Below are 26,815 nucleotides of genomic sequence, written 5' to 3'. Positions count from 1 at the left end.
TTAAATATAAAAGCTTCTAAATGGTAGAGTCTTGTAAATTATCAGAATATCACACTAGTTTCTTCAAGAAAAAATTGCATGAGAACAAGATGCTCTCTATGCCGCTATTCAAAGCTTCAGCTTTTATTCAAATACTGTAAACTCTTCAGTTGCTCTGAACAAACAGTTCAAAAATAATACAACGGAAAATCACTTATCTACTGAAAGCAATTTAATGTGACTATTAATATTATTAATGAAATAATCTCCAAGAAGGAGACTCAACATTTGTTTAGAAAATTGATTTTCATGACATTGGAGTAACTAAGCTGGGGACAAACTAGGAATCTAGCGTAAGCAGCTGAAGACAAGACCAAGACAAAAGCAGAAGCATTTTTTGCACTGTACCTACAGTATACACAGGCTTTGAAAAAAAGCCTCTAGCTAACACTCCTACTGTCCTACAGAAAGAAAAAAAACCCCAAACCCAAGAAAAGGTTACTTTCAGAAGACCCCAAGAAACAATTTCCCTCATTTCTTGAAGCTAATGAACGGGATGATTATCAGTAAGCCAACTCCTAACATTGTTTTGCAATTTCTACCTAAACTCTGAGTCCCTCTGAAATCCTGCAGAAGATTATTCTCACAAAGCTTCGTAAGAGCATGCCTATACCAATTTTAATGCTGTATGTTCCTAACAAATTTGCCCCAATGAGTCTCCCACAGACACTGCTGAAGAACTCCTTTAAAAGGATCTAACATAGCATTCTGCAGCTTTTGAAACTTCACAGACCACACTATGCAAACCAGTGTTATGTAACAGTGACAGGATAGCAAGATAACTTTATTGATTTGGGGACTTTTTTCCCTTGCCAATGTGACTGTAATGTTGCAAACACATCCACTCAAGTATAAAACATAGACAAACATGTTTGCGAGAGTCTTGGTAATATTCCTTCCTTTCCCTGTTGCTTGCATAATAGCACTTTCAGATATTCTAGGACTAATATCTCCTTGCTTTTGTGTATTGTTTATAAAGAATTACCTTCAGAGAAAATGCAAACAAGGCTTCCAATAATGTTACGGTAGCAGGAAAAATTAACACCAAAGGATGTTGAAACAAACATTAACTAGATCACAGAGTTACACCTATTTCCATCTTTGACATAGCACTATGTAATCCCTCCCATAAATTGAAAGCCTCTTTCATAATTCATATTATTGAACTTGGTGTCAATTCAACTCAATACTAAGGGATCAGATAGCCTAAATTACACCTCAAATTCTGTTGTTGTATACAGACAGCTTCATTAAGGTTAACACTACAGCTTACTTCAAAAGGCATACAGTTCAAGGGCGGTGTGTGTGATGGCAAGATCGGGCCCAAATCACTGCAATTATACTCTCAAATAACTTGCTTCTTTCTAAAAAGCTTACTCTTTTTATTGACAACTAGGCTACAGAAGCTTAAAAAAAAAAAAAAAAAGTATCATGTTTTTACTGGACTGTCTTTCCAATTTACCTATCAGAAATATGCCTCTAAAATAGTCTCTGTGTGTTTTTGCTTTCCTTTCAGTAAAAATAGTTTCACTGAGCTGTTTTGCATTATAATGCTGCCACTTGCAATCTCTGGATGTGGGTAAGCTCTGAACAAAATGATGTATATTTGGCATAAAATTTGGCATAAATTAAGGTTGATTTAGTGTGTTGGCATTAATTACCCATTTTGATTAAGATTCTTTCAAGTACTTCACACTTTAGTGTCAAAAATTATATGCATGTTTTACTCAGAAAGAGGGATGTACAATTTATCCAAATACATTTCTTATTACAAATAGGAAAAAATTTGCTGTAAGAATTAAAATATAAGAAAGATGAGAGTCATAGAAAAAACAAGAAAATATATTGGTATTCCATAGCAAAAATATTAGGACCTACTGCTACATCTTATTAGCATCAAAAAACTGCGTTGGATTTTCTACACGTTTTAGCTGTATAGCATGTTCTGTAAGAGTACCAGAATAGACTAATAAAGGTGGCAGCTCAGCATCTACTGTGAATTATTATGGAAGTGATACAGAGGACCTCTTCATGATAGTGGCTGTTTAGTTTTCAATCAAGGATGAAGCTTTGAAAACACTGAAGTAAACAAAAAAATTCCTAGCACCTTCAACAGAGGGAATGATTGACTTAAATGCATTAACGCATTTGTTTAAGTGTCTCTTATCACTACAAGAGTAAACTATGCTTTTAAAAGTATTTCATGTAATTCATGCTGTTAGTGTTAATTTTGGCAATTAAGGTCAGAGTGATCTTACAAACAAAATCTGTATTAGCTGTAAGTTTTAATTACAGCTACTGTATCCTCAGTTGGGAGTAACTTAATTTAGAGAGCTACCACTCTGAATTACATGTCCTCTAATTTTTTTTCTGCTGAAAACTAGTGATAGCAGAAAGAGCCAAAGAGGATTGAGACTATTTATACCACAGAATGCTTCACACTTTGAAGATGTAAATTCACACTTTCTGATGCTGTACATGTCATTCCAAATAGGAGTTCTGGCTTGCTTATACAGCAGACTCTACAGTACAGTATCTAGGCACTTAAAAAGGGAATCCCAGTAGAACATAACTCTTTATCATGTCTTAGGCATATAATTAGCTACCGTCACTAAAAAACTGGCTGTTGTATTTGAAAAGCTGGCAATTCTCACTTCTGCCTACTGCACACAAGTCTCTCCTAGCATATGAGTTGGACAGAGTGAATATTCAATTGTTAGAACCTTGTGTTCTCCACCAGAACTTCTTAACATCCACCAAAACCAGCAACTCTACCAATTTCTGTTGCCAGTGAAAGATCCCTTTTACAGTACACCACAACATATTCATGACTCTGCAGGTGGTTATTCACATCCCATTTTTGGGATCTGTTTCCTTCTTCATTGACCTCTGGTATCTTTGTTAACCTGCTTGGAGCTCTAGAGTCCCTGCTGGAAAATTCCGAGCACTGCTCATGTTCATAGAACAGCAGGAACTGCATCACCATCAGCCTGGGCTTGTTTGATGAAGTAAGTGAGAATTGCAAGTCAGGGACTAAAAAAATGCTAGATTTCAGGAGAGAGTACAGTTGGATTGATGTTAAGATAAATGCTGTAGGAATTTCTAGAACTCTACTGTACTTACTTTGGCAATATTTTTAACTGGTTTTCTCTAAGTTCCAATATCTGGAGTTTAGTTAATCTGTAACAGAAAGACATAATAAATTACTAAAATATTCTGTATTTCATGACAAAAGCAATCTCAGAACTTATTTACATTACAGAATTAAAAGAAAAAAAAATCTGTAAGTTTGAATTTTTTTTTTCCTGTAACATTAAGATGAAATTTTGTGCAAAATTTGCATGTTATTTTAAATTCATTGGTTGGAGCTTCATTTTGGTAAAGCAACAAACAAACTTGCTTGCTTTTCTACACCTGTTAGAGCACATTTGTTTTCCTTCATCCCAAAGATTTTGAAACACTTCACTGGATGAATTAGGGGTACATGTTATCGTCATAATGAAAAGTACACAGGAAATAACGGAAAGGTAGGATCACTTTGCACAATTTCAGATGTTCAATTTCTACTACTGACAATGTATCAGTTTAATACAGAAAGCCTCATCTGAGGAATACCTGTAGTCTTCCACCTGATAAAAACAACCTTTAAATTAATCTCGGATTTCCTTCCATATTCTTTTTCTGGTCAGCTTCTTAATCCATTTTGGTATTTCTGTTAGAAGGTGGTTTGACCTTTCTTCCAGTATATGCTTGGTTGCAAGATGAATAACCTCTAAATCCCAACCCAACTGCTTGGACAAAGTTAAGTTCCAAGCAGTTTTGACACACAAGCAATGTACCATTCCCAGTGAATTTTTATTGGGACAAAAGTGACAAAGCTCTATTTGTTTAAAAAAAAATGAAGAAACTGCGTTTGGTTTAAGTACAGACAGGACTGTAATGACAAGAGTTCTACATGTGACCCACTGACAGCCCTCATACAACATAAAATAGGGCATTAAGATCCCTGACGCAGAAAGGAGCTTAGTGAATAGACCAGTCTTTCCTGAAGGCGCTTACTAGTGCGTTTTAAGGAAAGAGACAAAAACCTTAATTTTTATTAAGTGGTAAGAACTATACTTCATGTAGAAACAAAGCTGAAAACAGTATTTATTTTTCCTCTAGACATTAACTCATTTTTGGATGAGCTTGAAAGCAGCAATCTGCCATGCCCACAAATAACCTAAGAAAGAGAGCAGAGGTCAGCAGCCCTGCACTGCAAGCAGCCATCTGGTAGCAACTGCTGGAGAGGAACCTCCTCCCTCCAACTTCTGAAAAAAAGCCCAAAATCCCAACATCCTAACAGTGGTGAAAGAATACCCTAATAAAAACTGCATTTGTGGTAGTAGCACTGCTGCTCATCTAGAACGTAAGTGGGAAAGACTTCCTAGCCATCCTACCCTACCAGCACCCTAAGATAACAATCTAGTACAAAACAGAACTTAAGAACCCTCGGACGTGAATGAACATTTTAAGCTTTGATTTCTGAACCAAGCACTGCATTAGGCTTCAGCTGGTGTTTTGCTTTGATGACAGGGAAGATAGCTACACAGTTTGTAGTTTTTCTTCACAACTCACGTATTCAGTCAAATTTCTTTTGAATGCAGTGACAGCAAATCTCCATTCATATGCTAAACTATGAATATGCACACCCACACTTTGCTGACTTTAGCCAGAACTGACTGTATGACACTTGTAATAAGCTAATTCTGTGAACTTAGAGACTGCCTTTGGTGACACAGAAGTTCATAGTTTTGTCACCTTCTTTCCTGTTCTAATCTTTCCTCAGCTAGCCCTAAGAGAATGAAGATCTATATGTCGAATTTCTTAAGTGTAGAGCTTCACAGAAGCTACTAGGAAAACATCTGCAACCTCTCCTGGGTGGGAGATACAGGCTGTGTCTAAACATGTAATTTTCTTCTAGTAATTGATGAGAAATACTGGACTGAAGCAGTTGTCACCTCTTCCATTATGACTCGAGGAGCTAATTCAAGTTTAAAATAATGCACATCAAATACTAAGTGTAGCTGTTCTCTAAATTGCTGGTGCTAAGCATGCAACATCCATCCAAACTGAGCATCTGAACTGCCATAATGGACCTGAAGAACTGGCATTTAATTTGGAAAAGAAATAGAGAACTAATTCACCTATACTAAAGGAAAAATGGAATTCATAGTGGCAGAATATATATAATCTGCGCCATTCTGTAGCAAAGATCTGTCCTACTTGTACAGAAATATTTAATTTCTGAACTTGAAAAACCCATCACCACAGAACTATCTGCACATCACCAATGCGCAAAGTTGTAACAGGTATTATTCAACTTAAAGTACATATTCTGTAATAGCTTAAAAATTATTTTTTCAGTATTGTTCTTTAATCATAACCATCTTAGCCTGCTTTTAAAATGCAGCACAACTTTTCAATAAAACAAAGTTTCTACATGAACAATTTGCCAGGAGAAGATCAATATCCTTCCTAAATCTGATTTCTTAAACTATACCACCTGTAAAAAATGTAAAAGAAACATACAGTTGGTACACTCAGAAACTTGCTATGTGACAAGTAGCCATTCCTTGGAAATATAAAAATATTGCATTGAGAGATGTTCCTTACTTAACAACTCCTTTGCAGTTCTCCTAAAGCAGAATATTTTTATTTTGAATTGTTACTAAAATATAAGGGCAAGCGGACTAAAATGTATGCATCTCGCAGGCTGCATTTACAAAAGTTTCTGCAAAACACATGTATACACATATGTAACTAAATTTGATTATCACTGTACATTTATGCAAAAAATATCCCAAAGTAGATACTACTAAAACTATCTACTACTACAAATACTACTGGCAAGTTGTTGAGGAAGTAGATATAAAGCAAATTAATTGCAACATCACAGTCAAGAGGCTCTGGAAGCAATATCCCATTACAGACAACATTCCTAGGTTTTTAGAATTACACTGAAGATAAAATCCTTGCTTATCTTAAACACCAAGTACTAAATAATGTTTGCCTTTTAAAACTGTGTCTCAAAATGAGCAAGCAGTGAGTTTCAAGTTTAACACGTTCTACTAATATATTTAAATATTTAAATGTAAATACAAATGTAATTTAAATATTTAAATTTAAATATAAATGTGTATTTAAATGTAAATATACATTATGTATTTAAATACAACAGAAACTATTTTCTTATGTAAGCATAATAGTTCTCAGATATCTGTGCACTGGTGTGAAGGCTAATGCCATCATCTGTGCCAACAGCAACGCATTCAAATTTGAATTTGGGACTGGAGGAAGAAACCCCACTTTGTCACCTGAAAATTCCAAAGGAATGAGTACATCATATCAAAAGTCTGGTGGCTTTTAGTAAGTCTAACAGGCTGTACAAGAACAACATCATTGAAAGACAGCAAATATACAATACTCATAAAAAAAGTGGAAAAACGACTGCATAATCTTGACGTCACAATTATGGAAAGCTTTAGCACAAATTCTGAAGATGAGAATAAAGCATGGAGATAAATGCAATTAAACACTGCATGGATATACTGGAAGTGTTTTTCAGTATAAGAAATTTCTTTCCTAAGCATCAGGGTGAGCGTTACTGATAGAGGTGCTCAGAGACTCTTTTTCTAGGACTCTCCTGTTCAAATTATTTTTTAATAGCAATCTTTTAGGATCAGAAAAATGTTTAACTTGGTTTTTGTCACAGACAATACAGTGATTTAATAAGACACCGTAGGGGGAAAAAACATTGTACAATCTTAAGGACTAAAAAAATTAGAAAAAACTACAAGCCAAGTACTTAGGATTTCCTTGTAGGCATCAGCCATTTCTAACTGAACTGTCCAATACATCAATTGACTGTGTAGGAAATTACACTAGGCAGCTGCAAAAAGGATAATTGGAACACTGGAGCATAACCACAGACATTTCCAAGAGAAACAAGAAGATAATCATGACACTGTGCAAGCTATGAAGAGATCTAAATTCTAATTCTAAATATAGCTATATATGTCATCATCCTCTGTCAAAAAGAGGATGAATTAAAACTGAAACCTGTTCCAAGATATATTAATATAATCAGACACAAAGAAAAACCTGCCACGCCAGAAGGAAACAGAATTTTATTTAGTCTAATAAACTGAGGGAAATGAGAACACTACAAATTACAGCAAGTGAGAGAATGGGGGACAACACTCATGAAAAATGATAGCAATTAAGCTGTAGAAACAATGAACAGTCAACAAAAAAGATGTAGGAAACCAGGTTTCTAACCTGACACACAGAGCATAAAGACCTTGTTAGCTGTAATATGTATTGACTTCGTTTTTAGGAGACAATATTATTGACAATAGTTGCCAGTAAGAGCAGCCAACAGAACTCAGTTACTTCACGTATTCCTAAATTCCTACATAATGAAAAGTTATAGCTATAACACCATATACAGGAAAAAAAAAAAAAAAAACAAAAAAAAACCATACTGGAAGAAATTGAAGGCTTGTCCTTTATGAGAGTAAATATTTCAAAAGCTTCTACCACGGGGTTTTTTTTTTTGTTTATAAAAGAAGTACTTCCATATTCTGAAGCACAAGTTAAAAGACCTTGCACTAAGAAAGTATTTATACCTAGTTGTAAGACTGTGGGATGGCAAAGCAGTCTCATCACTTACAGAAGTATTCAATGTCAAAGGGGTCTGAACCTTACTTTAAAATGGTATTTTATGTTTCATTGTTCTCTAATTTATTTGATCTAAACATTGTCTTCCTATAGAACATTATGTATTCTACACAACACTTCTATTAGCAGGTAAACTTACATACATGAGTACCTCAAATTCATTGTCCTAGCTATATAACAGGATGTTGCAAGTCACTAGATTTTAAAAACAAAGGTAGAATTCTTCTATCAAGAGAAACACTACAATGGAGAATTGGCTTTCAAGTTGTCTTCAGTAACTGATTTATTCTTAAAATGTTAGTAATTAATGACTTCTCCATTTCACTAATGGTTAAGCATTAGAGAAGCAGACAGTGATGAAGAAAGAATTATGAGAATTTTTAATGTGTATTATGTGTAAGATTAACTACTTAAAGGATCAGCTGTGTCAACCTGAGGCCTTCAAGTTCATCCATAGTGCCTGTTTCTACTATGAAAATCTTGCCATTTGGTTAGACTATTAAAAAACAGAACAGAAAAAAGCACAGACAAGCATTAGAATTCCAAGAAGTTTATGGATATTCCAGTTTTTTCTTCTTCAACCTTAAAGAGGGCTTTTGAAATGCAAACTTTGTGCACCAGAAAAAAGCATGATAATAATGTTTTTGTATCATAAGCAGCTTTTTTGATAGCTGAATGTGCAGCAGATCTGGTGCTCTTAATCATTCATCAGGGAATGACTGGTAACAGAGAAGAACTAGTGAACAGCTCTGATCACAGATGACTAATAAACTAATGGTCACTAGTGGAGAGCCATCTTGCTTATCTTCCATTGCACATCTCCTGATCTGCCAGACTGCTGCAGCATTATCTGAGGGCTTTGCTAATCTCTTGCAAACTGTGCTGACCCAAATATAACCATACAGCCTAAGGCAATCTTTTCACTTAGCAACATGACTGGTTAACTAATAGCTGTATTTTCTGAAAGAGATGCTTGCTGGACATGGGATGGGGCAGGAAAGTGAAATCTAGGAAAAGAGAGCATAAAATAAGAATGGAGAGAGGAAAGCTGCAGAAATGGCTGAAATCTGCGTGGTAATGACAGCATGACCTATGTTCATCTAGGAGTTCTCCTTTCATTTTTGCTCCCAAGATTTAATCTATTTTACAGAGGTAGCAGTTTAGTATTTATCTTGTATTAAAACTATGACATGTAACAGTTTTGCACAGTCAGCACACCATAAATATGCCAAGTTTTTCAGAAATATTCCTGGCAATAAAGGACTTGAGTTATAGTTGTGCATGAAGTAATTTGTGTATACAGGACAGGCAGGACATGTAGAATTACAGTTGTCATTATTTGCTTCCCTCCAATAACTAAATGACAAGCAATACAAATTTCAAAAATACTGATCTTCCTTACTTACCTGACTAGTGTTAGAAAAGAAACAAGAATGTAAATGAGTTTTAGGCCTTTCATAAGCATTCTGTCTGTCCTTCAGAAGTCAAAATTAAAAGCTGCTGATACAGATTCAGGGCTTCTTTTTCCTGTAACTATTGTCAATTCGTAATGTACACTTTCTCCAGTACCCACTTTGCTTCAGAACCAGAAGAAACTGCTCTGCAGAAATTCAAAGCTACATGCAGATATTAAGTTTCATGTTCAACTTACCTGCCAAAATTGGCTGGCAAAAACTCAAGAAAAGCATCATTCAGGTACAGCTGTGTTAGGTTTAACAGTTGAGAAAATCCATCTGGCAGCCTATATGGAAGTAAAACAATGTAGTACCTTTGTTTCAATTATATTCAGGGCATTAAGTAGTATTTTCTTAAGCAACAGTATAGTACTGAAGCCTTAAATATTGATAAAATTAAGGGGGCAAACTTCTCTAAAGTCACACTAGACAGTTGTTCTCCATAAGACGACTTTCAAAATTATTTGTAAGTATTGAGAAAAATGTCTTTTGCAAGTATTAAGAAAAATGTCTACAGGCAATAAAAACTGCAAATAAATGTAGCCTTGCTATGTACTTGTGATCTCCTGACATGTAATGTGAAAAAGGCATTCATTAGAAACAACAGATAAGTTTAAAAATACAAAACACCTTTTTTCCCCAGAAGAGATATGTTGTATCTGTGGCAGTGCTACTTCTGGCAAATTAATTCTGTCACTATAGCAGGAATGCATATTAAAGCAGAATTAATTTTTGTTATTAAGGAAGGAAACTCTCTGCGTGTTTCTTACAGTCACAGGGAAGGATTTCAACAAGCTGACAAAGCTACATGGTATAATGAAGGTTAGGCCACATATCCTATTAACTTCAGCAAAGCACTTTAATGAGATAGCTATACTGGATCACAGTGCAACAAGGTTAATGAAGATACTTCTCAGGTAACTCTGCTCTCACCTCCAAGGGCTGGCACATGTCTTGGGCAAATTTGAGACTCAGTAGTATTTGCACAAAATATAAAACATCAAAAAAATTTACAAACTTACTTTGAAATTGGATTTACGCTTGCCTCAACAACTGTCAAGACTTTACAGTTTTTTATATTTTCTGGAAACTCCTGTATGCCTGCAAGATACAGAAAGAGGTAGAAAAACAGCCTTTAATTATTAGACTCACCACACGCATAAAATTATGCACATGAAACCACTAGCTGTAAAAACTTTGACTCATTTAGCAACTAGTGAACTGTGTTTCTGATGTCTCATTTTACATACAGTTTTCATTCAAGAAATACTACTGTGCAATATCATGGTTTTTTACTATACTACTCCTAAAGCTTTTCATGTTACAGGTTAGCAGGCAGCTCACCAAGCTACAAACACTAAATTCCCACTGCTTATTGCCTTAAAGTACTTGTGCTTTGGAGTGTACTTAAGATGAGAACCTCTGTCCCAGTATCATTTATTTTAAAAAAGACAACTACTTGGTAGCACAAAGTTTTCAACAGGATCTGTTTAGCAAATCCATGGCTTGTATAATATCCAGGTGAAACAGTAAGGCTTCAAATCTTAAAGTATGTTTACAGCTTCACAGTTCTGAACAGATACCCCAAAATGCAGGCATGCTTTCTGTATGCTTCATGTATGCTTGCTGTTAGCTTCCAGATCATTTGAGAGAAGGACAAAAAATACTCCAGCACACTTATGTTTGAAAATTAAAACAATAAGGAACCTCCATTTTTTCCAAGGTTATCTCTGGAAATGCCAGAGTTGAGCTGAATTCCACATATCTGCCAAATCTGTATTTGACAGAAACTGATAAAGCAGGCCTTGAATATGACATATCCACCACATCAGAAGGAAATCAGTATTGAATCATTCTACCATGCAAGACCTTTACGTCCATCTTTACTATATACAGACATCCATCTTTACTATATATATAGTGTAAAAAAAAACCCCACCCAAAAAACCACTGCTATCACAACTGCAGTTGCTTTTGCAACATGTTCTTATACCCTGGGACAGGTGGTTTTATTTTAAATATATTTGTCCTAAGTACAATAACCATTCATACTGATATCTTTCTACTTGGATTAAGAATACACTGTTGTTTGCAAGAAAAAAAACCCATATACTAATAAATAAAGTTAGTTTAAAATGAATTTTTTTTTTTTCCAGATAACAAATCTTAGTTCTTCACCTTTGAGTTAATGCATGTAATTGTGTTTCTGAATGCTTTATGTGGAAAGTGCAACTGAACCCAGGGAACAAGACCACTAAGAAGGACCTATACTCTGTGAACACTTGTTTTTAGATTATTGAGAGCATGAAATTTCATGCTGCTTGAAATGACATTAACAGTCCAGCTACAGAGAGACAAGGGCAGCATCACTTCTCATTCAGGCTGGCACGTGGAACTTGGTCATGCCTCTCCATGTATCTGTTCTGAGAACACGTGGTTAAGCAACAATTGCTAAGTAATATTTTTACTTACTTAAGAAATTGCAGACTATTTGATGTTATCTTAAAGCTTGATTCTATGTTTGTGCAGTAGCAAGACTGATCTGGTATTTCAGGACTTAAGAGATGGCAATAGACAAGAAAAGTAGTGACAAAACACATACTTTAATCAATTGGTGATAATGAGTGGCAAAGTCACTGTGCTGACTTTTTCATGAATTCAACTAAAGTACTGACACCATTTCTTTCAAACTAGACTTCTAGGTCTTTCTTGACAGGAACTTGCTTGTCATACTACCATTGAAACTATTACTTTTGACCCATAGCAGGTGTTGCACTCTATTACTGAGAGGTAAAAGGCAAGAAAAAACATTATAACATCCAGTTAATCCAGGTGCTCAAATACATATAAGTGTCATGGGCATTTTGGGGAAATAACTTGCAAAACTCAGAAGCAGAAGGGACCAGGAAGAACTGAACCATCAGTGGTAATACAGGCCAAGATTTCTGACACTTCTGCTTGACTATCATGTATGTTCATGCATATGCACACGTGTAAATAAAAATACAGCTTTTCATATATTTTTATAAATGTGTGTGGGCATACATGTTCACATGTGTGTGAGTTCAGCCATGTGAAATTTACTGGAGCTGTGAGTGGAGTCAAAGCAGAAGATGGCAACCGGATACTAATTTAATTCATTTCATTACTCAGTACAAAATCAAAACTAAAAAGGTAGTATTTATAATGTAATAAAGTTTCATTTCTGTAAAGCAGTAATTTTATTTTCAAGTCCAAGAAAGATTAGGAAACTACCAAAGACAGACTAGAACTGTACCTTATCTATTGCTGTCATATAGTCAGTACAAAGAGAAACACACTTCCAACAAACTTAAATATCCATGATCTTAATTCCAGTTGTAACAATAAAACTCTTGCAGCAAAAAGAATATCCATACATGGAAAGCATCTAATGTGACACAATACCCTGAGCCTGTAGAGATGAAGTTACAGATGATTTGTATGAAGTGACCTTCTGGTGTCTGAAAAATAAATCAAGACCTCTTTATTGTTGAGGATACAAATTTATCTTCTTAAAATAAGTATTTACATTAATTAGAATAAACCACTGCTAAGCTCTTCCTTGGAGGCAGAGCTTGGAGGCAGAGAGTCTCATACTCACTCTGTGCCCTTAGTTTCACTGTTTGAATTGGGCTGAGAGATTCTCTAAGCTTAGTTTTTCTGCAAGATGGTCACACTACTGGCCTCAGTTTGGTCCTGGGATGAAAAGATTGCTCTAGTTCAACACGTTAAACCTTATGTTTGTAATATTGATACTAGTTTCCACTTTCTGTGTCATGAACTCATGGAAGGACAGAAAGCTTAAATTTGTGGTAACTACATAACAACCAAAACACATAGCACATCTTCTAGAGGGGAGAATGTCAATGTAAGCTTACTCTCAAAAGAACAGCCAAATAAAATATTAGCTATCCAAATACAGACATGTTAAATCAGCATGCTTTTGTATATAATCAGAGGACACTACCGTAGTCTCCTGTTTGACTATGCCTTGGGCAAGAGGCAGCAACAGTTTGAACAACAAATTAGTAACAGAAATTCAACTGATATGAGAACCTAACAATGAAGGAGCCTGGGAACTTAATTTTGCTTCTTCTTCAAGCCAGAATCATTATGGTACATACCATCTTCACCAGCCTCAATCAGCACTTCACTACAGATAAACGGCCATCATTCAAAAGAGCACCATATTGAGAATGACAGCATGAAATACACCTAATATTTGGAATACACATTCAGAAGCTAGGAAAAAAAAAAATCAGGAGACTGCTACTCTCTACCACGTGATAGGAAGTTGCATTTACTAACTGGCTATATAACAATCTTCTGACCACTCCCTTTTCCAGAGCTATACTCCTGCATGCAGCTACTGCTGGATCAGTATTCTTTCATTCCTCCCACCAAGAAAACAAATTCAAAAAGCCAACTATGAAAGAAGAATAAATAAGAAGGCAGAGAGACATTGGAAAAATATATGAGGGATGGAAAACAGGGCTGTAAAGGGTGCTTTGTAAGAGGATTTGTTCCTTGTTTTTCTGCTTTTCATCTATCCTCATTGCTCTGAATCTTCTACCCCATTAAGGAAACTCAGCAAATCTCAAAGGATTCTGTGACCACGTATTTCTGCACTCATTTTTAACACTGCGCTAATTAATCCATTTGATAGCCAACTCAATCCTTCTGTGAGCCTCTCATTAAGTGAGTACTGCAAATTGAGATCCACATTCCTATAGGAAAAATCCTATTTTTCTTTGGGGTTTTTTACTGGTTTCTTGATACACTGATACTCAAGGATTATAGAAGACAGTGCAACAGATCACCTGGTCTGTTGCAGCCTTATTCCACTTCTATTGAAAAGCATTATATGGACAGGTTCTTCAACATATCATTTATTTTGTACTTTACATGGTAACAACCACTATGCCCAACACGTTTCAGTGCTCAATTGGTTTACAGATCACGCTTACTGTTTTCCAAAAAAATACAAACCATTGTGCCAGTGGACATGAACATTTGCCAAGCACAGTAGGAGAAAATACGATTTGCTGATCATCTTTAACCACCAGATCCAAACTGAATTGGGAGCAAAGTTCTTTATGTAGTGCAGTTTACCACCAAGGTTGTATTTTTGTAATAGCTTTCAGCATTTACTTGTCTATTCCTTCCTCCCTGTTTTCCCAAATTTCAAGCACTTTTAAACTCACTGGCCAGTTTCTATCAAAAACAACACCAAGCCCCTCAACAACAACAAAAAACCCCACCCCAAACAAATAAAAAACCACAACAAACAAAAACAAAACAAAGAAACCCTAGAAGAATGTTTAAGAAAATTTGTCAGTAAGGTAAGGAAAAGCAATTTAAAATTCTTGTCTGGACGAAGCCAAAAGCAAAAAGCATTCATCATTCAAAACTCTACTTGGCAAAACCTCACCATCTAACCTTGCGGTATTCAATCATTATCCAAGACCAGCTGTGGCACATGCCCAAAGGACATACCAAAAAGGTCATACAGGGATTTCGGGTCAACAGACACAAATCTGGAGGTAATCAACCTCAGCTCTTCATCACATAACGTGACTGAAATACAGAATTTCACCTGATTTATAACTCTTTGGAGAGTAATGGGGTTTTTTTGGCGTAGCCTGTTGGAGCAAGTGTGCACAAATGTCCTTCTGCCTGGATTGAGGACTGTAAGCGTATTGGGGTCCCCCTCACCATCTGGAGTTACACTCATCTCCTCCCCTACACAGCACAATCCTCTCCCTATCACTAGGGTCAGTGTAACTTGCAGACCAGGAGAAAAAACTGAGACAACTTTTTCTCTCCATCAGGTAAGATTTTTTTCACTCAAATACTGGCAATTCCACATCTATAGAAAATTGTGGAAGTCAGATCCACTGCTGGCAGAATCCTTTACTGCAATGGATCTCAGTGCTGACAGCCCTGTACACTACTGCTTCAGCCCAAATGCAGATGAGGGCTTGCTCTGCGGCTCACACTGTGGTCATATTTTAATTCAGAAACAAATGCTAAAACTTGCATGTCCCGACTTCAGTTACAGAAAGCACCACTGCTATACAGCAGTGGCAGTCCCTACCTATTTGTAGTACTATTTGTAGAGAGTTACACTTCTCACACAGAAACATTTTAAATATGCTTAAATAGGAGAAAGGAAAAAGTATTGGTTCAATCCCTAAAAAGCACAGAGCAAGAAAATCACTAACATATACGAGACCTCTAGAAGCCATATGGGTGATGCTCCCAAAGGAATCTGTAGCTAGACCTCTCAGTTTGTGGACAATGCGAGAGAAAAAAAATTCACTCCAGACAACAGGCACACTAAAAACCTCTCTTGGAGCAGAATACATGAAACTACAGCCTGCTGTGCACTTACTCCACTCTGCACCCTTACAGGTATAGAGAACACAGAGGCAGACATATAGGTTCAGTTTGTGTGAATACAAATTACCTACTTTTTTCCCTCAGCTAGTCTATTTATCCTGGGTCTAACTTCTGGGCAAGTAGCTCCACCATAAAAAGAGAGGCAAGCTGTTGTTTGTGGGTTTTCCCCTCAGGCCTCTGCTTCAACTGTCCTTCAAGCCCATATGAATCTAACACAGCAAAATATTTTTAAGAATATATGCTACAAATCTCCCAAAAAATATGAAAGATCTGTTTGCAAAAGCTGAAATTTTAAACAGAAATTTACAGTACCAGTCACAGTCTGTATTCTTACATATTTATGTCTTTTACTTTAATGTGGGATTGCTGCATACCTTCTAAACTAAAACTAGCACTTCTCATTATTCAAAGTAAGCAGTGTATTAGAACCCAAACAATTCAATGCACAGTACTGACCCACCCATCCTTACCTTTTGAACATTCATTCCTGTTCCCAAATTCTTTCCCTGCTGCAGCTGGTTTCAGACCCACCAGCATCTCAGGTTTACATGAGATGCAAAGCTCACCTGTAGGACAGCAGTAACACCTTTCCAATTACAGTTTGGGGGGTTGTGGTTTTTATTGCTTTTATACTCATGTACTAGCACAGGTAAGACAGTGCAGCAAACACATAAGAGTCTTCCAAGCATTCCTCGTCAAACCATTTCAAAGACCTTCAATTTTTAGAGTAAGGTATCTCTAGGCCTGTTCTAGCCACGTCTCTGCATAATGTAAATGAGAAAGAGTATGAGTAGCAAGACAGGTTCCTCAGTGCCTGTTCTGTGCAAAAAAAGGATAGCCAGTAATTCTGCTTCTTGAAGACATGCCTGACACACTAATTTACATAAACCTAAACGCACCAGGGCAGGGTAAAACTGCAAAATGTGGAACACTAGCGGAGTCGCGGACAACAGTTGTGTTCATAATGCTATTTTGGACAATTTCCAAGGTTATGCAGTTTTCAACTATGTCTAATTCATGGATGGAGTGATGTCAAGTACCCGGAGAAGCACAAAACACAACCACTGGAAGCTTCTTTGCTTTTCTCTGCCCTGTCCCTGTCTTGGGGTGACGTTATGATGTGTATCCCATATCGCTGCCTATGCCCAGAAATTAATTTTTGTGCCTTTCTGTGCCTCTAAACTGAGCCTGAGAGGGAGAAGAAAAAACTGAGCAAAACTTTCTCAAAGCAGTTTGCAGCTTGTTCAAGGTCACATAAAGATAGGAGGCTTTTTTTCCCCAGCTGCGGCAGGGGAGCGAGGAAGCACCCGGCTTCCTGCTTTCCAGTCAGCTTTTGGCCAGTTGTTTCAGTTTCTTGTTCTCCAGAGAGAGAGACTGAGAGTTGGACTTTGCTTTTCCTTCTCTGGAATTCCGGATTTTCTCCCTTTTCTACTGGACTGCTTTCAACCTCAGAGCACATCGGGAGGACTTTCAACTGGGCACAGAGGGCCCGGCCCTGGGCCAAGCCCCAGCTCCGAGGAGACCAAAGGGAGGACTCTAACACTTTCCCAGGTTTTTCCTCCACAGCGAAAGATTTTACCATTTCACCTCATTTTCCTTTCCCGTGTGTTTGTTAAATAAATAGTTTTATCTTCTTCACTTTCCTTCGAGGAAAATTTATTTTTTTTTCCCGAACCTGGTGGGGGAGGGGTGGTTGTGCCTTCTCTCAGAGTATATATTTCTAAATTTGGCCAAACCGGTACAGTCCCCTACTACCCTGGACTGCAAAATCAGTGCATCACTTTCAGCTGTTACATGACAACTGTCACTCAAAGCACACCCTGTTACAAAAATTAAGATACAAGTTTCTCCTTTGGTGAATTGGCGAGGTGCATAGTGATGGTGGTGACAGCACCGTTGGCTATGGTAAGTTCTGCGTGGGCTAAGCACTAGGTTTGAACTGGGCGAGGGGTTCCTGGAGTCAGGAAAAACTGAGTAACAGCTGATACACCTGTCAGGACTGCCCGGAAACAGCCAAGTCCCAGCAGTTTTTGCACACAAGGCTGCAGTGGAGAAAGGAGTAACTAGGGGCAAGCAAACATGGGAGACTTAAATGGGCACAGTGAGAAACTGGGAGTGTGAGGAACAGGACATGCAGCATCAGAAGGACGTGGCAGAGGGGTCTGCGTGGCAGTTCATGAGGAAGGACACAGAGGAGGAGCCACTCTGTCCTACTGAGTGGTCAACATGCAGCAACCTTCTTTTGGCAACAAAATTGGTGTCTACCCATTGCAACTGCTGGGCTGAGGATGAAACCCAGACAGGTCACCTCCTCAGGTAGATGCCTACACCCAAACAGTCCTCCTGAAGTCTCAGAGAGCTATCCAAACCCTCAGCTGCAGGGAACTCCAGAATCTGGGAGCCCCACTAGAACACAAAGGTAGAGTTAAGTGCCACGGTTTGCAACTGTGCCAAGACAGAGAGGCTTCACTGCATAAAGTGCTCACTAGGCAGCATACCATCTGGGAATGTGAGCCGGAGATTGATTCCAGTATTAAGCTCTCACGCAGGCAGGGTGACAACCCTGCCTTAAATCCTTGGGAGATGAAAGTAAGTTAGCATCCAACCCAAGCCAGTAGGCTCAGCTAATTCACAAGGCAAGGGAGAACATGTGGGAACCCAGAGTGCAGAGAATATTTCTCTGCCTGTTTTGAGGGGTTTCACCCCCCTGAATAACACAGCTTTTGACCTCTGTCCATGGAAAAAACTGCCTACTATTAGAAAAGAACTAGAAACTAAACAAGTGTAAATTAGGTGACAGACTACTATGTAAGATTCTCACAGGGTGAAAAATTAAGAGGTTTTGGGTTTGTTAATGTAGTCAATAGATAAAAGCAAAAAAAATCAAAATGGAGGATTGTTGTTCTCCAAACCATCTTGTTCTTCTACTACTCCATATTCTGCAGTAAAAGTAGTTTGGGATGATTGGACAAAGAATTCCGCAGTTCCTGGCTGTGTTACTAAGTAATTGGTAGAAAAGTAAAAATAATGTACGTTTTTAGTAACCATTGGTTGATTTACCTTTAAAACGGCTGTTTAATCTTGGTAATTCGGCTTTTCTCCGGTATTCTCTGCTTTGTGCTATGTCTGGATCACACCAGTGACTCTTTTTCTCTGGTAAGACTTAAACAACTATCTAGAAGCAGTGAAGACTGAGTCCCGTTTGTCTCTGGAACTCCTGGCAAGGACTTCAAAAACTCCCATCAGGAGAGATTTGATTACAGCACAATTAGTGTCAAGAACAGACTCTTGTCTCAGCTCAGAGCAGGAGAAAAAATGTTCCCTGTGCTACCAATGAGCCCCTAAAAAATAGATATGATGTTCTGGAGCTAGAAGGAGAAGAATCTCTGATAGGTAGTCAAGATCCAGAAAAAGAGAATTCTACTAAATTCATACATTCATCTTCAGGGTGACCTAATTACGGCCTTCCAGGACCTGAAGGCCCATACAAGAAAGGTGGAGAGGGACTTTTTCCAAGAGCATGTAGTGTTACAGGACATGGTGGGGATGGGACTAGGTTTAGACTTGATGCTAGGAAGAAAGTCTTTACTGTGAGGGTGGTGAAATCTTGCTGCCCAGAGAAGCTGTGGAAGTGTCCTTCCCTGGAAGTACTTAAGGCTGGGTTTGAATGGGGCTCTCAGCAACCTGTTCTAGTGAAAAATGTCCCTGCTCCTGCCAACAGAGTTGAAATTAGATGATCTTTAAAGTCCCTTCCAACATAAATCATTCTATTCTATGATCCTATTCTTTGCTGTCTTGACATGTAAATCCACATCTACCAACCCCATAATTACTTTTACAATACCTTTTCTGTGTTACAAAAATTTCTTTTGAGTCCAGGAAGACATTTTTAATAAACTTATTTCAAAATTTCAGATACATATACTCAAATTTCACATTCAAAACCTATCTGCATTGAAATTTCATTCCATTCACATCCTCTCGTACACACAGATTATTTTATTGTGAACAGACAGATTCTTTTCAGTACCTTCAGTAAGACAATGTATTTAAGAAAAAGTACAACTAACACTTGAAAAAAATCTTTAAATAGAAGGGCTGCCTACATTTAGGGTACATTTATAACCTCTATACAGGGATATGCTATCACAGAGCTACAGACTCAGAACTCTGCAGAAAATCAATTATCTTTTATTTCACTATCATGGATGATTTAAAAACCCTGCTCCTGTCTGCCCCTCTGTTAGTATAAATAGAGAAATAACAAATTTACAGCAAGTTATTTTGTATTCAGGATCTTCCTCTCTTACTTCTTCCTTCAGAAAATAAAACTTGGATCTGTCTCCCTCTATCAACTAGAAACAATTCTCAATTCCTTGGAAAAGCCATATTCCTAAATGTACCAGATGGGCAACAGAAGACTGGATAGTTTCTTGAATTCTCATTCTCCAACTCCCCAACTTCTGGCACACAGCATATTAAAGACAGTTTGCCAAATCAACAGATTATTTTAGAACACTGAAGAAAACATATTTGATCTCAATTTGTATCTGTTAACAAAATTCTTTAAAACTGCTGGAATAACTTTATAGGCAGATATGCCTGGAGGCAGGGGTTGAGGGGAGGGGAATTTTCTTAGGTTTAGTTTGTCTATTTTTCATGAAGATTCTTTGCCATACAGACTAACAAACTGACATGAGTAAATTTGCTGTACCATCACTGTGAAAGAAAACGCACCTAAATAGCTAAGAGACTATGAAGGTACTGTTATTTCCAAAGCCCCAGGTTACTTTTGGTCCTGCTAGTTATTTTCTCATCTTGCTGTTTAATGCTCTAAAGGCCTGAATAATATGGAACTTAAAAATTCAATCATTTTCTTTCACTACCTGCATGGAGGAAAAAGTAGATAATCTCACTGCTTCCCACTACAGTAACTCCACAGACACAAGCAATTTCAAGTGCATTTCCCAGGCTTGCAGAAAAGCCTGATTTTCCTGGCAGTTACCTCATCCTATGTTTCAGCCTTTCAAACCACCTGATTCTAGTAACCTGTAAAGCTAACTCTTCTGTACATTTATATATGCCATCAGACACTGTACATAAATATTCTCCTCTTCTTCGAACAAGAGGCAAAAATATTTCCTTGACATTCTTCCACATTGCCCTAGATGCACGTTAAGGCTGACATTCCAGAGCCACAAGGAAATTACTGTTCCCTAAAGTTTAACCCTGAAAGACACTGATTTAGGGGTGAAAAGTGGTGTTGCGGGGTTTTTTGGTGAGTAGGGTTTTTTCCCCTGTACAGCTGTCAATACATAAAAATATTAGCCATACAGGATTAAAAATGTTTTCATTTCCTTTAGCCTCATAAATAAAACATTAATTAAAATTAATTTTTCTATACTGGCCTCACATTCTATATGCTGCAACTTCTCTAAGATGTAACCCATGAGGTTACAGGGCTGGGAGAAAAGGCATCTCTCAATGCTTTGTATAGTGCAGGATGTAATTTCTGGTAGGTAGTGCAGGAATGCAGTTTATTTACTGAACCATTTGTTCAAGTGTCATTTCATCTTTGTGACTAGGACAGCATTAGACTTCAGCTAAAAATTTCAGAGTTGAAGTGTATCTGGAAAGAAGCAATGGAATACCTCTGATATTAAGGGTTCACAGTAGCCTTGGGAATCAGGTTAAAATGCCAGAAAAGGACAGTGGATGTCCTCACTACCAAAAAGCTACAGAATTTATTGATTACTACCAATAATAAAAGCAGAGTTAAGACTAAGTCTAGCCTATGCTTGCTGCACATATAGCAGCAATTTGGTATTTTTAGGCTATACTTGCGCCACAACTGCTTCAGCAGCCATGGATGCATTCCAGACCATGCTCTTATACAAAGACTTCTGTATACCCCACAACACACAACCATTAAAGGCTGGTACTCTAACTCAGCACATGTCTCAAAACATACATCACTTTAAACAGTAGATAAACTGACAGGGAAGTAGTCAAATGAAGATTTTTAAATAAAAAAACCACCCTGTCTGGCTCAAGGAGTCCCAATAACAGAAGGTGCTGGACTGGGAGCATTACAGGGAAATATCCATGTCTCCTGGCTTCTGGTATTTCGCTACATTTTCCCTAGGCTTCTACTTCAGTCACTGTTGGGAGACAGGCCACTAGATTAGATGAATTCTTGTTCTGATAAAATGTTATTAAATATTCTTAAGTATCAGCATTTGCACATCTGCTGTGTCTCTGTTAGAGAGTTTTATATATCATGTGTATGAAACCAAAAACATTTAAGTCAGAACTTAAAAGGGCAAGATTTTTCACATGCTATTAAAGCACCATAAAGATTGCTTTCTTGGATTAACACTTTTCATGTAACGAATCTGCTACCTTGAAAAATTCCTGCGATTTTGATCTTTCATCTAAATATCAAATATTAAGCACACACATATATATGCAGGCAATTCAACTTGGAGAACTGGATGCTCTCCCATACAACAGGTCTCACTCTGTGAGCCAGACTGCAATTCATTAGTAATTTGAAAACATTTTAAATCTGAAACTTAGTTTTTCATTTTCTTATCAACTCTTTAGAAAATTACATACTTTGGTCAATACATTTGATCATATCTATACCAGAAACAGCTCAAATATTTTACGTGAAAGTCCTATCATATTTCTTGTATACTGGTATTTGAAAACTAAAGCCTAACCAAATACAACCTTTGTATGTAAAAATACAACCTTTAAAAATAAATGCATATTTGTTCTCAAGGCATCTGCACTGCATGATTTAGCCCAATCCATCTCAGAAGAAAACACTTAATGGTATATCAATACTTCAAGAAGAATAGAGGAACTATCACCACTCACTTGCCACAACCACAGGAATCTGAGAAATGCACAGTTATTTTAGAATTCAGCATCTGTCACCATTCTGCACTTCTGGGGACTAATACTTGTATTTTTTTTATAAACTAAAGGAAAGCAATTCTTTCCACTGAAGTCCACTGCTTCCACACTCTATTCTTTTGATACATAACAGAAAAAGGAAGAATTGGAGATTTTTATACATTTTGCTACTCTTAGAAAGCTAGTAAAATACCTCCTATTTAGTTCTATTACAGACACCCATCAGAACAACGAGGAAGTGAGCAGTAAATTCTTACAAAGAGTAAAACAGACACAAGGGAGGAGAGTAGGCTTGCAGTTGTCAAGAGAAAAATTTTCCATGGTTACAACAGCAGAGGGGTAAAGAGAAAGGGAAAGGCACTTAAGCCAACAAACTAAGGTCTCAAACAATACCAAGTATATTACAGAATAAACAGCACTATTTCTTACTTCAGCCAGCAGGAACAAAGAGGAATTCTAATTTGTTTCTTTTAATTTTGCAGAGGTTTTAGAACTACTGGAAGACAGTATGGCCCCAGTAAACAAGCTTGTAACCTCAGAACTATTTTTTATGTTCAACACTAGTCAGAGAAGCTATCCAAATGGAGAGAAGCCTGAGAACAGGTACATGATAATAGTTAAATAAGCTCATACCTCCTGCCATTTCTCTGAAGGGTGTTAAAAAAAACCCCAAGCTCTAGAAACAGAGAGTCATCGTTTACTGGGATAGCATATCATATGCCTCAGAGGAACAAGGGCTCTTTCAGCAGCTCTCTGTAGGCTTAGGTCAGGGCCATGCCATTTTAGACAGACAAGTAGCTCCCTGGCTTCAGCCGCCTATTTACGTACACGAGCTATGGAATTTCCCAACAGCAGCACTCAGATCCCCTTTTGCTGCTTTTAAGTCTTCTGCACCGAGAACTCATGTTGCAAACAGTTAATACGTTCAACAGTTCAGTCCAGGACAAAAAGATGATTCTTCCTCTGTTGTGTGTTACTGTGACAGTAGTTTGAAGGCCAGTGTTTTTTAAGAAAGACTATCAATCCACTTGTACCAGGAACAGATCCATGACAACGAGGCCAATTTATCACACTAAACACTGTGTTCATTAAGCAGAAATAATAGAATAACTATTTAAGTACAGATTGGGCTACAACAACCAACCAAAGAAATACCAACACCTCAGCAACTGGAATGCTTTCTTCATAAAGCAAAACTTACTTCTCTTTGTGGGGTCCTAAGTAGCTAGCAGCCCAAATAAAACAATAAACTGAAGGACAAAATCTTTGGAATATTTGTGTAATTCTTATTTTCAAGTACTATTTCAATGAGGTGTTCTCTTACTTAACTCCGAATTAGTAAGACGAAACTATTATATTCTCCTCAATTAGCATGATTTCTTCTCTCTCAAATAAGTCAATAAGTTCAATGACAGTGTTATTTCAATTTCCTCACAGTTGCACATATCTGCCAGCTTGCCAAAGCAGCACCATGTATATAACAAAAACCCCATGTATACAACACCTGGCTGACAACATTTCCTAACTTATAAAAGTCTGACTTACACAGAATGATGGATTTTTAACAAATCAGACAAGTGAACCAAGTCATGTCTATGGACACATAAATATATCTCCCCATGCAACAGAGGTTACCCTCCCCAGAGCAGGACAGAAAAGCTAAATACTACTATACTACAATTTTCCAACAGCTTATTAAAATAAACCAAAACCAATTTTCATATGAAACAAATTATAACAATAAAATCCAGCAAAACTTAAAAGTTCTTGTGAAAACCCTCTTCAGTATAGTGACAGATGACAAAAGTTATTAAGAGTAACTAATCTTACATATTTTGAGACAACATAAAGTGCCAGACAGCATTGTCTACAAACCAGTCAATGTGAGAGATACAAGTAAATATCAGAAGCAGATCATAAAAGATCATCTTTCAGTGTAAGCAGGGATTTAGAGTAGTAACTTAAAAAGTACTAGCCGTATAGCTTATAGAAATTACAGTTTCACTAGTGTCTTTGTACAGTCAATGGTGATTCACATTTTAGTTACCTCAATATAATAAGCAAAATGACTTACCATTCTTGCTGACATCCAGTTCCCTGAGATTAATGAGATTTGCAATGGATGCTGGCAATGTGGTTAGATCATTGTCTGGCAAACTCAGCTTGTGTAGAGACTGACAGTTAAAAAGTTGCTATTGAAACAGAAAAAAAGTGAACGTGATTTTCTCTCAGTTTCCTCTATATAGCTTTTGTTTTTAATCCATTTAAACTTCTGACCTCATGGCCTGAACACCAGGTTATTTACAGTTTTCGATACAAAAAAATTTTAACCAGTTTCATTGAAAATTGACTCATATTACATGCTTAAGAAAGCAAAAAACTGCAAATGGTCACAAGGCAGCAGCTATGCTTAATACTTCCTACAAATTCCTTCCAGTATCTCAGAAATTGTGACCTGTAGTTACACACTGACCTACAAACATTGCAATATTTTCTGTCATAGACATGCTATGTGACACCCCAGAGGTAAGTAGAGTTTATTCAAGAAAGAAAAGAAAAAATTGATAGACACTTTTTTTAAAGTCAAATAGTTCTGGACCACAGGGTTTCAGTACATATTCATCGCTGATAAAAGTGTAAATTTCGTGTTATATCTTCCAATGTTTTTTCCCTTTCATGCTTCCTACCTTAAGTATACAAAAATCAAAAAAAGTTGAAAAAAAATTTGAAAACTGGTGAAAAAAATTGAACTAGTGAAAAAACTGAAACTAGTCTGAGTTAGGAGTATAGAAAAGTGTTTAAACTCTTCTTTATACATGCATTACCATCTTCATCAAATACTAGCTCAGAGCCAGATCTCTTCCTAAATGCCTAGGGTACCTAGATATTCTTCCTCAAAAAGTTTACTAATTGACAAAGTAAGGCAAATAATCTTAACGTAGTGGAAGAATAATCCTCAAATGATATGTACGAAACTTACACATAATACAAAACAATTATCTCTATGAAAGCAGTTGAAAAGATTCATCTGAACAATTTATGATGAATATTCCTTTCATGACCATTTTTGAAAAGATCATTCATAAATACCTTGACTTAGTGATCATCTCTTTTGGAATTCTGAGAAAAGATCTTAAAAAACCAGGAAGTGTTCACTGACTAAAAAAAAATTTATCCCAATCACTATCATTAGCAATGATAGGTTAGGTTGACCAAAATTTTTTGTGTCTCTCAGGCCATTATTTGAACCAGAGACAACAAGCCCCATTCCTGTAAAATTTGCATATACCACCCCAGAACAAAAGCAGACATAAATTAGCAAGATGGACAGTTAAAGGAATGAGCTTTAACTTGTCTACTGCTGTTTTCAAATCTTCAGAAATGTGTCTGTTAGAACTCATTTATCATTAAGGCTTTTAAGAGTTACCAGTCACTTAGGATACTTTGATGAGCTCAGGCGTTTTGGAGCCATTCCCTTACTTCAAGAATATATACTTCAAGCTCTTTCCCTAGAAAGCAATAATCTAGACTCTTGGAATCATTAGAAATTTCTCTGATAACTCAGGTCAAAGCACATGTAGCACAAGGAATTGCAAGATCCCTAAAGGAAAATGTAGGGGGAAGGGAGTTTTAGATCATATTGACTATGCAGTTGTTCATTTGTTGTTCTTTTTTAGTGTTGACATATTCATAACTACTAGTAGTAAATGCAGGAAGTCCTATAATTAAAGACTATTTTACTGCAGAATCTGATCTCTTCCAAACATCAGAGTGAGTGAGAAAAGTAAAACTGTTATAGTTTGAGCTTTTCAGCTCAAATGCACACTGTGGCACCTGGAGTAAACAGGGTACTTTTTCAGATGTGATTTAGCATATAAGATGGAGGAGGATGAAAGCATTTCAAATGCCCAGTCAGTTTTGAAGCTGAAACTACACACCAACATTTCATGTAAAGTCAATTCCTTCTCTATCACAACCTTGCCCTCCACCCCAGTTTGCTCATGCTCTGCCCTTGACCAGTCAGCTAAATTAAGGAGCTATACTGTAAGAACTGAGTTTTGAAATAACGGAATTCTGAAAAGATTCAGGGCAATTAAAAAAAACCAAGAGCCACACACACTGATGGGTCATTTCAGTGATCAGGTTGACAAGCAGCCCCAAACCAGTTTCGCTGTGGCATACAAAGGCCAGATCACAAAACACTACTGGGGCGAAGAGGAAAGGTGAGAGTGGGAATGTCTTAACAGGGTTTC

At 37.1% G+C, this 26,815-nt stretch overlaps 1 protein-coding gene across 9 annotated transcripts in view; it reads right to left on the bottom strand.

Annotated features, from left to right (window-relative positions):
• Positions 1 to 26,815, bottom strand: part of ERBIN (erbb2 interacting protein) — a 118,332-nt gene that overhangs the window by 36,936 nt on the left and 54,581 nt on the right. For all 9 annotated transcript variants that reach the window (XM_069002335.1, XM_069002328.1, XM_069002336.1 and 6 more), the window contains 4 exons: positions 24,637 to 24,754; positions 10,238 to 10,316; positions 9,413 to 9,502; positions 3,163 to 3,219 (listed from right to left, as the gene is read on the bottom strand). In XM_069002335.1, coding sequence (XP_068858436.1) covers positions 3,163 to 3,219; positions 9,413 to 9,502; positions 10,238 to 10,316; positions 24,637 to 24,754 — 344 coding nt within the window. The remainder of the gene's footprint in view (positions 1 to 3,162; positions 3,220 to 9,412; positions 9,503 to 10,237; positions 10,317 to 24,636; positions 24,755 to 26,815) is intronic.

Source organism: Aphelocoma coerulescens (genome assembly GCF_041296385.1).
Source record: "Aphelocoma coerulescens isolate FSJ_1873_10779 chromosome Z unlocalized genomic scaffold, UR_Acoe_1.0 ChrZ, whole genome shotgun sequence".
In the NCBI taxonomy this organism is placed as follows: Eukaryota; Metazoa; Chordata; class Aves; order Passeriformes; family Corvidae; genus Aphelocoma; species Aphelocoma coerulescens.
This window is presented reverse-complemented; position numbering and strand designations above follow the sequence as displayed.